Source organism: Xenopus laevis, chromosome 4L (genome assembly GCF_017654675.1).
Source record: "Xenopus laevis strain J_2021 chromosome 4L, Xenopus_laevis_v10.1, whole genome shotgun sequence".
Taxonomy (NCBI): Eukaryota; Metazoa; Chordata; class Amphibia; order Anura; family Pipidae; genus Xenopus; species Xenopus laevis.
The window spans coordinates 15,452,913-15,469,444 of record NC_054377.1 but is presented as its reverse complement, the minus strand read 5'-3'; the positions used below and the strand labels follow the sequence as shown (position 1 = coordinate 15,469,444).

General features: G+C 42.3%; 1 protein-coding gene across 1 annotated transcript; it reads left to right on the top strand.

The window, feature by feature from the left end:
- Window positions 1-4,335: 4,335 nt before the first annotated feature.
- On the top strand, window positions 4,336-16,155 carry lin7c.2.L (lin-7 homolog C, gene 2 L homeolog). The gene is made up of 5 exons (XM_018257459.2): window positions 4,336-4,465; window positions 9,525-9,643; window positions 11,213-11,284; window positions 12,730-12,939; window positions 13,722-16,155. Exons 1-5 carry the CDS (start codon window positions 4,429-4,431, stop codon window positions 13,875-13,877), a joined length of 594 nt encoding a protein of 197 aa, XP_018112948.1. The 5' UTR covers window positions 4,336-4,428; the 3' UTR covers window positions 13,878-16,155.
- The last annotated feature ends 377 nt before the right edge of the window (window positions 16,156-16,532 follow it).

Sequence of the window (16,532 nt, the reverse complement as noted above, 5' to 3'; positions counted from 1 at the left end):
TTTTATTTTACTGTATTAAGAAAAAGCTTGTGTGTAAGAGCTTCACTTCATTAGGGCTCATTTTGTAAAGGAGTGCACCTTAAAATCATCTCAGCTGGTCACAACACTCTGTCCCAGAATTCCTGCATAACTGCCACTGTTCTGTATGGCTGCCAACTTTCTTCGTTCCGGACAGTGTGGGTGGCATCACAGGGGGTGTGGTTCTGAAGTGTTGGGGTGGGACTATTACGTAGTGACTGGCCAATCACTGTGTCATTCTAGAATATAGAATAATATATTCATCTCTATTTGCAGGGACAGAGAAGACGCCTGTTATCAACGCCATTGTTTTCTTTGCATTGTACTTCATTAAGATAATTTTGTTAGTGATCGTCTTTTTCATGAGTTTTTGTCTGTAAGCATTGGTTAACTTTATCTGTCAATTCTTATTTCCCAAACAGAAATCAATGGAGTATGGACATTTCTCCCCTCTCTTCCCCTCCCAGTGCATTGTAATATATATTCCTATTTTTTTTTATTTTTTATTTTGGCAATTCTAGAATCCATGATACTTAGAATCTAGGTGAACTGTGTGATTCCTAAAGAAATGTAATTATCTGACACTTTCTCTGTTATTCTTCCCCTTAGCAGATATTTTGACCACCTTTAATACAGTTTATAAAGATGTTATTTTCTTGGTGCTGCAAGAAAGCAGATAAATAAGGAGGATGCAATGGGACAAGTCATCAATGGAGATGGTAACACGTGAATATTTACAGGTATAGGACCTGTTATCCAGAATGCTTAGGACTTGGGGTTTTCCTTGATAACTGATCTTACTGAATTTAGAATGCATATACTACAAACTATTGAAACTTATTTATTTACTTGGCCACCCATCATCTCAGGGTTAGCTTTAAAGGGTTTTTTGAGCTGGGGCTGAGTTAACATTAAGTATGTTGTATAGAGTGATATACTAAGACAATTTGCAACTGGCTTTCATTTTTTTTTATTTGTGGTTTTTGAGCTATGAAGCAGCTCTCCAGTTTGCAATTTCAGCTATCTGGGTGCTAGGCTCCAAATTACCCGAGTAACCAATCATTGATTTGATTGAGAGACTGATATATGAATAAGAAAGGCCTGAACAGACAGATGAGAAATAAAGATTACATTTGTTGCTTTACAGATCATTGTTTTTTTTTAGATGGGGTCGATGACCCTTATTGGAAAGCTGGAAAAGTAAAAGAGCAAGAAAACAATGAAAAAAAACGAAATAATGAAGACCAATTGAAAAGTTTTTTAGAGAGTCAAATCATTGGTGAACATTTTCTTTCAGCAGATATTTTGGTCTGAAGGATATGACAACTATTTTACTAAAGTAGATGCTAAATTGCACCAGTGTAGTAACTATTAAGCATCAATTAGAAGTCAATAATTTTGATCAGTCTACAACTAGTTAGAAAATGAGAGCAAAGATGCTACAGGGTGCTTAGGACAATTACACTGGTGCAATTAAGCACTTACCTTTATAAATCAACCTGAGTATTTTTGATTGGACTGCAGTTAAGAAGCATTGTTAAGCCTTCTCTACCCCAGAGTATTTTCGATTGGACTGCAGTTAAGAAGTATTGCTAGGTCTTCTCCACCCCAGAGTATTTTTGATTTGATTGCGGTTAAGAGGGATTCCTAGGACTTCTCTGGTTTGGGGGTGAGTGGTTGGCATACTGTCTAATGTATTTGTGTTATCTGTATGGCTATGCCTTTCCATTACTGTATGCTACATCTATTCTTCCCCAACATTTCTCTTTCTTCAACTCTCTGTGCTTTTGGTGCAACATTTCATCAGCATCTGCCATGTTTGCTTCTCAGCTATGTAAAAGGTGGTTCAAGTTTTGAAGTGGCATGATCTGAGTGTGGGAAATACATTAAGGGGAGCACTGCTTTCTCTTTTAAGACCTACCCTCAGAACATACTACTTCTAGAGACACCTGTACTGGGTAATAAAACATTCCGCTATATAGGTCGACCCGATCACTCGCGTTACTCTAATTTTCAAGTTGTGCTCTAAGTTTCAAGTTTATGTGCAAGTTGACCCTCGTCGATAGAGCTGTGTAGATATGATCTCAGTTATATACATACGCATATATACATTCCTCTTGCATTCCACTGCTTAGGGTTGTTACAATATCTCATTAAATCCCAATCATTTTACATGGCTGACTCAACATGATACTGCATCAATCCACAGACACATGAGCATTTGATGGCAATGTTTAATTCCCTTTCTAAATTGATGACATCTCTGAAGCCAAGTGATAAGGCACAAAACAAATCCTACTGGGAAAATGAATTCCTAGTACTCTCCCACACATGGCTCATTATCTTGAATTGATATGGTCTTTATCTCCCCTGCCTATCATATCTTTGTTTTGCAGCTATATCTAATAGGGGTATAATAAATCGCTCTCAATGGCCTTTCAAGCAAAGCTGTAATTTATAAAATAACACAAAAATAATTTCGATTTATCAATATTCACAGATTCTAAACCTAATCTTCCTATTGTAGTGATAACTTTGCAGCCCCCATTTCCACCAAGCACTATTCTGTGTGAAGTCTTCGTCTCCCCTTTCGTCCAAGTAACATCTGACTTGCTGTACCCCCAGCAGCTCCTATATCCCTGATTTCTATTACTATTCCCCTAAGTCCTCTTCATCAAAGTACCATTCGCTTTGGAGTCCCATCTTCCCCTTTCCTCCAAGTACAATCCTCATCTTCCCCTTTCCTCCAAGTACAATCCCCCTTGCAGTTCCATCTTCCACTCCTCCAATTACAATTCCCCTTACAGTGCAATCTCCCCCCTTTTGTCCATGTAGAATTTGACCTGCATCCTCTTCTCCTGTCTTTCCCAAAGCAAAATTCCTCTTCTAGCCCCACCTCCCAAATTTACTAAAGGGGCAATTCCCCTCTCAGTCCTATTTCCCCCTTCAAGTACCCTTTCCTCTGCAGTTCCATCCCCCCTTTCCTCCAACTACCTTTACATAGCTCTCCCCTTTACTCCATGATCAATTCCCCCTGCAACCTCATCTCCTGCCTTTGTTCCAAGCACAATTTCACTTACAGCCCCATGTTCCCATTTTTTTTCACTTGCCATTTCCCTTACAGTTTTATCTCCTACTTTTACTCGAGGTTCCATTTTCTTTACAATTTCATCTTCCCCCCTATTCTGTGCCATGACATCTATCAAATCAAATAATTCATAAAAACCAATAATGTCCATGTAAAAACCTTTCATTTAAGTGTCTGGGCTAAAGTTAATTGTAACCACTCACTGATGAGTGAACCAAATGAATTAAAAGTTAACTGGTGAAAGTGGTAGTGCTCAATAAATATGGTATTTAAAAAAAACGAGTTCATAGTTTATAATAAAACTCTATCAGACCCCAGTAATAGTCAGAATATGGAAAGTAGTAGAGAGGTGGAGCTGTCCCTAAAAACTTCTATTAGTTGTTGTTACTAAGCCCTGGGACACCACACGATGGAGAAGGCAGGACACTGGGGACTGTGGTCTCAGTTATTACCTTCCTATCTCAGTTAAGAAGACTAAATTACCTATAAAACCACAAATCTCACATGCCTTGAATGAAAGGACAATCAGGAGAAATAAATGCGGTAACTGAAAAAGTAGTTTTGCTCTGTATTAAATTCCCTTTTGCAGTTCTTCCCCATCCTGCTTTTGTCCAATACCAAAGTTGTCCTTATCTGCTTTCCAAATCCCCCATTTGCTCCCTCACAATTTGTGCTGCGACACATCTCTCCCTTTCCCCTTGAGTTCACTTATTTTCAAACCCAGCCACCACTTCTCACTCCCCTCACAGCAACTCTCATAAACAACATGCTGCACTTTTTTAGTGTCCTAATTCTCTTTCAAGTCTGTCTGCCCCTCCTGTGTAGGTCCTCAGCCTCCTCCCACGTCCTAGTGCTATGGCTGCTGCTTTTCTAAAGCTGGCCATAGACGCAAAGATCTGATCGTACGAATCGAGGATTCGTACGATATTCGGACCGTGTGTGGAGAGTCCCGACATTTTTCGTCCGGTGGAGATCGGTCGTTTGGTCGATCGGACAGGTCAGAAAATTTCTGTTGGCTGCTGATAATATCTCGGCGTGTATTGCCGATCGTACGATTTTCAGTGGGAGACTGTCACTAGCTTTGGTTGGACATAGATATCGTACGATTGCTGTCAGGGGCAGAACATTGCTGATCTGTTCTTTAACTAATCTGACTGGTAAGACTTTGATCTGAATGGTTAGTGGCGGGTCAGGAGATGGGAAAGTCGGATCTTTGCATCTATGGCCAGCTTAAATCATGTAGACGCCCGCCCACTTCTTCATCATGTGACTGTTACGTCACCACCTCCCAAAAGCCGTGGGATTTTACTTTGACAAAGAAAATGGCTGCCGTGGGAGATCCGGTTTCCTTACAGAGAGGTGAGGGGCAGAAGCAGGGTTGTCGGGTTAATAAGCAAATTGGGCTATTTAATGGCGGGTTTTTTTTGGCATTTATTTTAAACAAAAAAGCTCCTCTGTCCCATACACAGACACAGGCATTCGTTTCCCCTGAATCTGCCTGCTCGTTGCTTAGGAGGGGAGGTGCCAATCGCCTGCAGTTCTGTACAGCCCTCTCCTCCTTTTCCAGGTCAGGTTGGCGGGTTCACCACTAAATTGGGCTACTTTGGACTTTGAAACCTGCCTAAATTTTGCTATGCAAATTGTATTGACGCAGCTCACTGGAGACGACTCAGATGACAGAGTGCTGCTGCTGTGCTGCCCTGGCACGCCCCATCCCCCCCCTCCTTTGCTGGCTGTGTGGAGACTGAGGGGGAGACACAGTGTGGATGTCACGACAGCTTGTGCTGCCACGGCACGCCCCTCCCCCGCAGTTTCGCTGGCTGGACTCTGAGTCGGACTGTGTGACTAGCCCGCCCTGCCCTGGGTGGGGACTAGGGAGACAGATGGTAAATACCTCAGTCAGACCAAGCAGGAATCCTGGCAGGGTTGACAGGTTTACTGCGAAATTGGCCTATTTTTTTTTTTTTTTAATAATTTAACTTATTGATCTTCATTTCCAAAGAAAAATAACAGGTACAACAATGATGCAGTAGACCAGTGATCCCCAACCAGTAGCTCGTGAGTAACATGTTGCTCTCCAACCCCTTGGATGTTGCTCCCAGTGGTCTCAAAGCAGGAGATTATTTTTGAATTTGAGGCTTGGAGGCAAGTTTTGGTTGTCTAAAAACCAGGTGCACTGCCAAACAGAGCCTCAATGTAGGTTTACAATCCACATGGGGCTACAAATGGCCGATCAAAGCACTTATTTGGCACCCCAAAAACATTTTTCATGCTAGTGTTGCTCCTCAACTCCTTTAACTTCTCAATGTTGCTCACGGGTACAAAAGGTTGGGGATTCCTGCAGTAGACTATGTCAACGTGTATGTATGACTGTATCAGATATTCCACATCAGGCTATCTTATCATTTAGCTCAATAATTGCTTGTCGCCCATATCCTGGAAAGTTACATTACAATAAAGAAATATCCTCATGGAAGTGAAAGAAGTTTTTTTTTTTTTGGGGTAAATGGGGAAGGATAGGGTGGAAGACGACAGGATGTTAAGAAGAAAGAGAAAAATAGGGGCGGGGGGAACAAGGAAAGTAGACAGGTCTCGACTAGGTCTGGATACGCAATATCTCCCACTTATTACCTCTAGCTTGCAGAGTCTCCAGATGTTGAACCCACGGATACCAGTCATAACTTCTAATCTGAAGTTTGTTTCGTATGGATTCCATTGCTCTAATCCAGTTTACCTTTGTCAACAGCAATTGTAAGCCCGGAATTGTAGGTCTTTTCCAGTTTGCTGCCAATAAAGGTCTTGCTGCTGTCAAGATGTGAGTGGATAATTTACGAGTTTGTTTTAAATGTATGGCTCAAATCTTCATCCCTAGGAGAAACGTTTGTGGAGATGCTTGTATAGTGCAATGCAGAACTTCAGAGAGAAATGTTGCTACCATCTTCCAAAATTCCTGAGCTACTGTACAGGTCCACCAGGTGTGCAGGAAGGAGCCCCTCTCTCCACACCCTCTAAAGCACTTTGAATGATCCGGGTTACCGCTTAGTTTACTAATGCGTGTAGGGGTGTAGTACTATCGAAATATGATTTTATTTGCTCTCTCACTAGAGACTGCTCATATTGATGTTCTTTTAGCTGTTTCCCAAATTGTGAGGTCCAAGTCCTCTTCCCATTTTAGCATGTAAGGTTGATGTGCGTCTGTATTGTCTGTCGCGAGGCTCATATACAAAAGTGAGATGAGGTGTGTTGGGTATGAGTGGCTGTGGCACATTGTTTCAAAGTATCTAAGGATTTGGGACATTTGGGATTTCCAAGCAGTTTCCACATAATGCCGTATCGTAACGCAAATATTGAAAGAATTGCGTATGAGGGATATTATGTGAAATTGGGCTATTTTTAAAATGTAGTGGCGGGTTTTAAAAGTTCAAACCTGCCAATGGCTAGTTTTGGGCTAGTTGCTGTGGGTTAGGACTTCAAAACCCGCCAAATTTTTATGCAGAGACTAGACTACAGAGATGAGAGAGACTGCTGTTTGCTGCCCTACAGCACACCACTCCCCTCCTCTCCCCGAGGCTTCACTGGCTGGACTGTGTGGAACAGAACAGGAGGTCGCAGGACATAGATGCCTGTAATTCCGCTCAGTGTAGGCTAGTGGAGTCTGTAAGTAATACATTTGAACTAGCATCTTTCTGTGGCTACACTGACTGCTCCTGTAGCCTCTCGTGTTGCACTGCCTCACCTCTCTTTAGTACGTGTTTGGGAAGCAGCTCTGTGCATTGTGCTAGGCTGCTCTTCATGGCACAGCTGGAAAGGTTTAGGTTGTGGTATTCGTAAATAACAGAAATTCTGTTAATGGGATAGGGGGAAATATAGTATCCAAACGTGGAAATTTCCGCACCTCACTCGCCTTTCCTATGCCAATTCCTGCTTGATGGTGCAAAACTCTCTAGACGGTCAGCACACGTCAATCATTGTAATAACAGCAGAATGGAAGAGAGTAGCACAACAGGGGGGGTTTTCACCCACAAACTCCTGATGAAGGGTGGGTGAAAACCCCCCCGGAAACGTTAATCTACTTGTGGTGAAAAATAAATGGGGAAGCTCCCCACCTGCAACAAAAATGGTGTTGTGCTACTCTCTTCCATTCTGCTGTTATTACAATAGGGGGAAATATAGCACCCGTCTCTTTATTCAGTCACATTATTCTTACCAGCCAGCACAGTGAAATGTAACGGTTCAGTTCACGTTTGTAATGGCTTTCATGAAGTGGAATAACTAGGCTTAATAACTATACGTTTTAAGGACCTCTGTAACTCCTGGCAGACATTGAAATGCATTTTATCGTTTCTCTCTCCCCTCCTAGCAAATTCAGGGCCAACTCCATCCATTGTTGTTTCCCCGATAGATATCAATATTAAATGTTATGCTTTAAACTTATCACATCTGTTATAACAAATCAAATTGACTGCTCTGTGCCACGATCAGGGTTGCCAGATTGGTGGGTTCGTAGCCGAACTGGGCTATTTTTAAAACTAATTGGCAGGTTTTAAAAGTCCAAACCCGCCGAGGTACGGATTTGGGCTAGTTTTGGAAGTTGCTGCGGGTTTGGACGTTTAATTAATGCAAATTAAGGTGACATCACAGTTCCAGTGACGCCGGCTCCCATTTCTCAGTGCTGGATTAATTGTTGCTGCTGGAGAAATCTGCTTGACTAAAGCTGGCCAAAGATGCAAAAGTCTTACCATTCAGATCAAATAAAGTAGTTAAGAACAGATCAGCCGCTGTTCTGCCCCTGACAGCAATCGTACGATAGATAAGTTCGACAAAGCTAGTGACAGTCTCCCACTGAAAATCGTACCATCGGCAATACACACCGAGATATTATCGGCAGCCGACAGAAATTTTCTAACCTGTCCGATCGACCAAACACCGATCGGTCTGAAAAATGTCGGCCCAATGAAAAGAAATGTAATAATTTTGCTACAAATTGCCTGTGTGATGTGGGCCATAGTTGTACTGGATATGGGGCATCAAACTGTTCATAAGACCCCCGGTGTTCATATTTAGGATGCTTTATTCTGGTAGACCACAAAATGTTGGGTATATAATGGGGTAAAATGCAAGCTTTGTGACGATTTTCAGAGATTTAAAAAAACAAAACAAAAACTTTACGTTTAGCATTGCTTTGCAGTTTGGTAGTTTGCTGTAGAAAGACATATTATATAACACAAAAGTTAACTTAAAGGACAAGGAAACCCTGTAAAAAAAAAACAAAAAAAAAACCCCGTACCCCCCACCCCAAGTAGACCCTCCTCCCCTCAGGCTATCTCCCCCCCACCCGGGAAATGCCCCATACGTTATACTTACCCCTCGTCGCAGATTGTGGCAGCAGACTTCACGGCATCCATCTTCCGGGTCCTCTGTAAGCTGACTGGGAGATCCGTGATCTCCGTCAATTTCGTTGTCGAAACCCGGCAAACTGCTCCAACTGCGCATGGGCCGAAATACCGATCTCCCAGTCAGTTTATCGAGGACCCGGAAGATGGATGCCGTGAAGTTCGCTGCCAGAATCTGCGACGAGGGGTAAGTATAACGTATGGGGCATTTCCCGGGGGGGGGCAGTTAGCCTGAGGGGAGGGGGGTCTACGTGGGTTGGGGGTACAGGTTTTTTTTTTAGAGTTTCCTTCTCCTTTAAAGGTGAACCAACCCTTTAACACTTTCCTCCCTTCTGGTGATACAAAGTGCCCCCTGCAATATTCAGTGTCTATGTGAGAGCTGGGCGGTTCCTGCACAACTGGGAAAACAACAATACGGACCCTTTTCTTTTCAAGTTGCTTTTAATAATAAGAGCCGAAAATGTTCTGCTTGAGACAACCAATGGGGCAGATTAGTCGCGGCATTTGCTAACGGAGGCCACTAATCCAGCAGATGTCCCGGTGTCTGCGTAGACAGATTAGTAGACAGATTCTCCGTTAGATCTGCAGCGAGCCCAGCACGTGCCTCTCTTTCCACTTGTTTAACATTCATTAACTTAAAGGGAGTGCAAACCCAAATATAACTTTGTATCTGTCTGTCCTTTGCTTTTCTCTGCAGTGCTGCTTCTGACTGCATAAACCATTGGAACAGTCACGCACACGTCGGTAATCTCGTTTTTTTCAATAGAAACTTACTTGGAGAGGTCCCCAAACTAGAATACTTTGGAACTGCAGTTCCCGCACTGGCTTGGCTGACTACTGAAACATTGGTACATGTAGTCAGGACCAGCAGTGCATGGGACAGCAGATCATTATGGCTTTCGGTAGCAATGACCTTTAATAAATGTATATGCAGAAGTTACTTAGACTTACATTTGCTTTTATTCTACAAAATGGCTTTACACCCCTTCTTGTACAAACAGCATTGTTTTCTCTTATATTTGCAGATATCCTCAGGGCCATCGAGTTGCTAGAAAAGCTGCAGAGAAGCGGAGAGGTGCCCCCACACAAGCTGCACGCGCTACAGAGAGTCCTACAGAGTGATTTCTGCAACGCCATCAGGGAGGTGAGTTATCTGTTTGCCCATAGGTTCCCATGCCTCCCCTAGAGTGCAAGCTCTCTGGCCATACTGTACGGCTGTGTGGTTATACACAACCTATGCACCGGTATTTGAGTCTTATTATTTGTTATCCTGAATCCAGGGACCTCCTGTATATGAGTGCAGCTGAGAGCCCACCTGTGTGCCGGATATTTTGGGCTTAAAGGACAAAAATAAAAAAATTCTGATCTGTGCCTTAAATATGCTCCATAGTTCAACAGACTCCTCTCTCCCCTCTGTCATTTAGCCTCTTCAGCATTTTATATTAAAGGGCTAATGTACACTCTAATTCCCTCTATTGTGCGCAGTAAGAATTTAGCTGGCACCATGCAATGGAAATCCTCCATCAACTAAGATTTGCCCCTCATTATTGTAAGGCAGTTGTGATGCTACACTACGGCAATAGGAGGTTTTTTGAAGGGGAAGTTGATACTGAAACCCAGTTATCCCAGAACTAAAGCTTAACTAAAGAAGTAGCTAGAAATGTTGTACATTGTGTGTTGGGCTTCTGTACCAGCCCAAAGCAACCACAGCCTTTTAACAGTAAATATCTGTGTCTCCAAAGATGCCCCAGTAGCTCCCCATCTTCTTTTCTGCTGATTCACTGCACATGCTCTGTGCTGCTGTCACTTACTGAGCTTAGGGACCCACTCACAATATACAGTACACTAGTGATGTGCGGGCCGGCCTGATACCTGCGGGTTTGGGCAGGTTCGGGCCGACCTCGCACTGTTCTTGTGGTGAAATGCCAGCTGCTGACTTCCAGGTTCAACTTTTATAAACGCTGCGCCTGCTCGCCCCGTCCCTTTTGTGAAGTCTTTGGCGGCGCAGGTCTATAGAAGCAGCCTGGAAGTCAGATGCAGCTCAGGTAGGGTGGGTTAGGGTTGGGTGCGGGTCAGGGAAATCCCCACCTGCACATCACTACAGTACACATAGAATAGAAATGTCACAATATACGACTGATTAGTAATTAATACAGATAATTACTACATGGCAACACAGAAACCAGTGCAATTAGCATCAGAATTTAATAATCAGCAAACCTGTAGCATCAGCTTATATTACAGGGGAAGCTCATTTTCTGCTGGATAATTAGTGACGAGCCCTAAGCTTAGCTTCTCAACAGCCAATCAGAGCCCACTGAGCATGTGAGTGTCACAGACACTTTCCAAGATGGTGACCCCCTGTGACAAGTTTGAAGTCCTGGATCATTGCTGCTATTGACAAGCTGAAACTTTAGGCTGGTGCAATAAGTTCAGTATATAATATATGGACTTTTTAGCCATATTCATTGTTAGGGTTTAGCTCTCCTTTAAGCATAGAGTTTTTGGTGGTACCACCTCCCAAACTTCCTGGTTTTAGGACACTTATGAAGTCACATTGCTGCCTGAATTCTCCACTACATGTGGCCAACAGCCCAACTTTGGTTGGTTTTAGAAGCTGGCCAGTCGTACTGCCAACAACTCTCAAATGTTGCATTAACAACTCACAAACAACTGCTGCGTCTTCATTTCACTTTTTTTTTTTTTTTTGAAGGTTTATGAACATGTGTATGAAACTGTGGATATCAGCAGCAGCCCAGAAGTGAGAGCAAATGCCACGGCAAAGGTAAGTAAGGATTTGTTTCACCCTCCTTCTGCAGCTACTAATTGTTTTGCATGACACTTGCTTGTTCTGTCATTTATATAGTGCTTACATATAAATGAACAACAGACGATTCCGTTTAAATAACAGTATACTGTCATTTAATCGATACTGACACGTTCCTATAAAATTCAGCCCGCGAACCTGTGTGCAACTGACCTGCTGACACTACTAACAAATCTTCAGTGTTGCTTCAGTGACGCAGGGAAGGGGCGGAGTGATCTTTCCATTGGCTGAATTCCTGTTTTCATTCAAAATAAGCCTATGGAAGGATTGCACCGCCCCCAGCCCAGCGTCACTGAAACAGGTACAGAAGATCATTTAGCAGTGTCGGCGGGTCCGGTTAACGAAGGTTTGCGGGGGCAGTTTTGAGGGGGGCTTTGAGATGAACTTCTCCGGGTGCAGCATTTACTTAATACTGACAATGATTTTTATAGGAACATGTCCATATAGCTTTAAAGGTGCATTATCCCATGTTGTATAGTCATTTTCTTTACATTTAATGTTCCTCATTGTTGCAGTACAGGTATGGGACCTGTTATCCGGAATGCTCGGGACCTTGGGTTTTCCGGATAAGGGATCTTTCTGTAATTTGGGCCTACATTCCTTAAAAAAACATTAAATAAACCCAATATGCAGGCTTTGACTCCAATAAGGATTCATTTTAAAAAAAATGAGAATTATTTCATTAAAATGAAGTCTATGGGAGTCTGTGGATAATGGGTTTCTGGATAACCGATCCCATACCTGTACATTTAACCTAAAGCTATTTTAAAAGGAAAGTTGCACTTAAGTATGTTACAGAATGCCATGTTTTAGGCAATTTTTCAATCAGTCTTCATTTTAAATATTTCTTTTTTCTTAAAGGGGTGGTTCACCTTTAAGTTAACTTTTAGTATGTTATAGAATGGATAGTTTTAATCAACCTTTCAATTGGTATTCGTTTTTTTTTTTTTTAAAGTTTTTGAATTATTTGCCTCCTTCTAACTCTGTCCAGCTTTCAAATGGGGGTCACTGACCCATCTAAAAACAAATGCTCTGTAAGGCTGCAAATGTATTGTTAGTGCTACTTTTTATTTGTCATGTTTATTTTCAAGCCCTCTCTTATTCATATTCCAGTCTCTTATTCAAAGCATTGCGTGGTTGCTAGGGTAATTTGGACCTTGGTAACCGGATGGCTGAAACTGCAAGCTGAAGAGCTGCTGAATAAAAAGCAAAATAACTCAAAAAGCACAAATAATAAAAAATGAAAACCAATTGCAAATTGTCTCCAAATACTCTCTACATCATACTAAATGTTATTTTAAAGGTGAACAACCCCTTTATTTCTCACTGACCCTGGCAGGTTGGCACTTTTTATCACTCGTCTTTCTACACACATATATATAAAACATGACCGTGTTTTTCAGGCTACTGTGGCTGCATTTGCTGCAAGCGAAGGCCATTCCCACCCCCGAGTGGTGGAGCTCCCCAAAACAGAAGAGGGTCTGGGATTCAACATAATGGGGGGGAAAGAGCAGAACTCTCCCATCTACATCTCTCGTATTATTCCTGGTGGGATTGCAGATCGTCATGGAGGACTCAAGCGTGGAGACCAGCTGCTCTCTGTTAATGGCGTGGTATGAATATACACTCGTATCTTTCCAGCACTAAGAATATGGTCGTAGCTGATAGCACATACAATGAAAGCTGGGGCAAGAATACCTTCATGGAAGCTTGGGGGAACATGGAAAATAATTAAAGGGATACTGTCATGGGGAAAAATTTTTTTTCCAAAACACATCAGTTAATAGTGCTGCTCCAGCAGACTTCTGCACTGAAATCCATTTCTCAAAAAAACAAACAGATTTTTTTTTATATTTAATTTTAAAATTTGATATGTGGCTAAACATATTGTCAGTTTCCCAGCTGCCCCTAGTCATGACTTGTGCTTTGATAAACTTCAGTCACTCTTTACTGCTGTACTGCAAGCTGGAATGATATCACCCCCTCCCTTTCCCCCCAAGCAGCCTAACATCAGAACAATGGGAAGGTAACCAGATAACAGATCCCTAACACAAGATAACAGCTCCCTGGTAGATATAAGAACAGCACTCAATAGTAAAATCCAGGTCCCACTGCAACACATTCAGTTACATTGAGTAGGAAAAACAGCCTGTCAGAAAGCAGTTCCATCCTAAAGTGCTGGCTCTTTCTGAAAGCACATGACCAGGCAAAATGACCGGAGTTGCACTTGCACACCAATATTACAACTAAACAATTATGGTTCTATTCCTCTAGTCAGAACCCCATCATATCATACTTGAATACTCATTTAGCTCCTGTTGGCCCAGAGAACTGCTCATATTGCTGCATTGCACATACATTAGTGGCTGAACCACTCAATTCTGTTTCTCTACAGAGCGTGGAGGGTGAGCACCACGAGAAAGCAGTGGAACTCCTGAAAGCTGCTCAAGGGAAGGTGAAGCTGGTGGTCCGATACACCCCAAGGGTCCTGGAAGAAATGGAGTCCCGATTTGAAAAAATGCGATCGGCCAAGCGCCGGCAGCAGAATTAGGCGAATGCGTTGGCAAGACACAAACTCTGAATTCCACTATCCAGTAAATTTGTATTGACCTGAGAATCCCGAGGGGCTGCTCCTTCCAGGCCCACCCTGCACAGGTCTCAATATCCTAACGGGTCCTTCTAATGTAACGTTTACAGGGCAGTTTTTACTTACCCTCCTTTTTTTAAAACCTCAAGGGAATTTTAAAACCTTTTTAATACAGTGGCGTAGTCGTAGGTTTGTAACAGTAATCTTTGTACCATTGCGATTCTCCATTATCCTGTGCTTCTCTGTATTGTGCAAAAGGGTCGCCCTCTCGGTCGGGAAACGGTCTGTCTGTAAGTGGACACAGGTTTGTAGCTGGGCCGGTTATATACAGTGTCTCACCTTTGTGATGTAAAGTGCAATGTTCTCATCGTTATAGGAAATGTCACGGTCCTGCGTAATGTGAATCGGAGCAATGGCAACATGAATTATGTCCTTTTAGAATCATAGTCTGTATTATGGGAAAAGTTGGGCAGCCTAAAAACACACACACACAAAGTATTTACTGCTTTGACAGCAGATCCTGTTGATGCCACTGGATGGCAGTAAAACAACAAAATACACTACAATGTCTTAGATACACGGGTCTGAGTTAGCATGGAAGATGATTTATTTCAAACTGCATTCCCCTTCCTTTCCTCAAGAGTGCAGCAGATTTAAGGCGAGAAAAGGACTTTTTTGAGGTGTTTGATTGTCTTACGAAAATGTTTTGTCCATAAGATCATGAAACTATCCCTATAGTGGCTTTTAAATAGCAAATATATTGTATTTATGGTGTGTTTGTATTGCATATAATTGCCCTTTTTCCGCTTATTTGCGTATATCCAGAATGCAGGAGGTGCCATATTGTTTGCTCATCAGCAAAACAATTGGCAGCTTATTTCCCCTACACTTTGGCTTAGCACATTTTATTGCCTCCTACCCCAGCATCCTCCAGTTACAATGCACTGTGCAGGCTGAGGAATGGGCAAACTAAAATCACATTGAAGAATACTGGGAAGAGAAAGGCAAAGCAGCTATTTCTCGGCTTAGATTTATACACAGGCCAAGAAACATCCCCATGTGGCCATAGCCTAAGGGCAATGACACATTAGGAGATTAGTCACCCCGTAATTAATTTCCTCAAACTTGGGCAACTAATCTCATCCAAATTCTTTTCCAGCGGCCAACATGCAAATCACATGTGCCACAAAGTTCCCTGAAGTTTCAGAGCTGCTTTAGAAAATAGTTGCCTGTTAAAGCTCCAAAGGAGGATTTTAGCTGTCCACACTAGAGGAGATCCGTTGACTAATCTCCTCGTGTCTTCACCCTAAGATGTTGCTAAGGTAAAGGAGACCACCTTCATGCCATTGAATGCTGGGAGTTGTAGTCCAACTGGAAGCAACTGGAAGGATACAGAGTGATCTGATGGTACTGAAAGTTGTGTTATAAAGAGAGCTTTGGTGTAGTCATCAATTTTAGACGTCCCCTAATCTTTACGGTATTTGATCCCCATTTGGGATTATTTGGGGTCAACATAATGTATCATAATAGGGCCTAGGGAGACCAACCTGGTGAGGACTATACCAACACAAATCAATGATCACAATGGGCAGTTCATAGCATAATAATGATCATGTACAATATTAGCCTGGCCTTCATAGCAGAGGAAAGCCGGGATCTGCATCTTTTTTGGATGTTTTTTGAACTAAAACTTCCTGATTCCCTACTAACCATGCTGATGGTTAGGGGATACTGGGAATCATGTACAGTTTGCAGTATTCAGAACAAGAAAATCCACGGCTGTATCATGTCCGTTTTATCAACCAATCGTTTGTTTTATTGCTGTTGCAAAGTAAATACATACTCGGAAGAAGAGAGTGGCCAGACACAAGTCATTATTTTGGAGACTTATGTAGTTACCTCCGCAGTGCATGTTAATAAGCTTCATTGTTATTGTCCAATCATCTGTACCCACACGTGTTGCAATGCACGACTGAGCATACTGTATGTCCCTGTGACTGCTAGTCTTATGTATTCCAATCCCCTTTTCTTTCTGCCACCCAAAATCATCTGTCAGTTCCAGCTGGAACAGGTTAAGTGCTTGTGTTCAAGCCAACATATTTTTAAGACCCGTAGAAGCCTGCATTCTTTTTATGTATATGTAGATTGTTTGCAATATGTTGTAGAACTCTCTGTATGCGATTGAAACTTATTGGCATCAAAATAAAAGATTATGGGGGGGAGTTATAATTATCAAACAAAATGATGTTCCTCGTTATTTGCCTGAGAAAGTGCTACATTGAGGCTGAGCTCCTGTCCCACATTCAATATGTCTTGCAGAAACTTTTTTTAGGTTATTTTACCATTATCAGGGCCTTCTGCTGAAACTCCTCAGTTGAGATGGACATATACACACAGACCGAATCGGTCATTTTATTCCATTTGGTGTGTGGAATCCCCGAGGCGGAATTTTGGTCCATCACACGGGTGTAAACTTGTTTTTTTTTCATCTTTAGTGTCATCTGCCGATTCACCATTCAGTGACCATTCAAAGTGCCATTCAAAGTGCTGTGATTAGCTGTTGGTAGCCCCTATTTGGACAGGCAGCCTACGTGATGCTCTGTTTGGCAGTACACAACA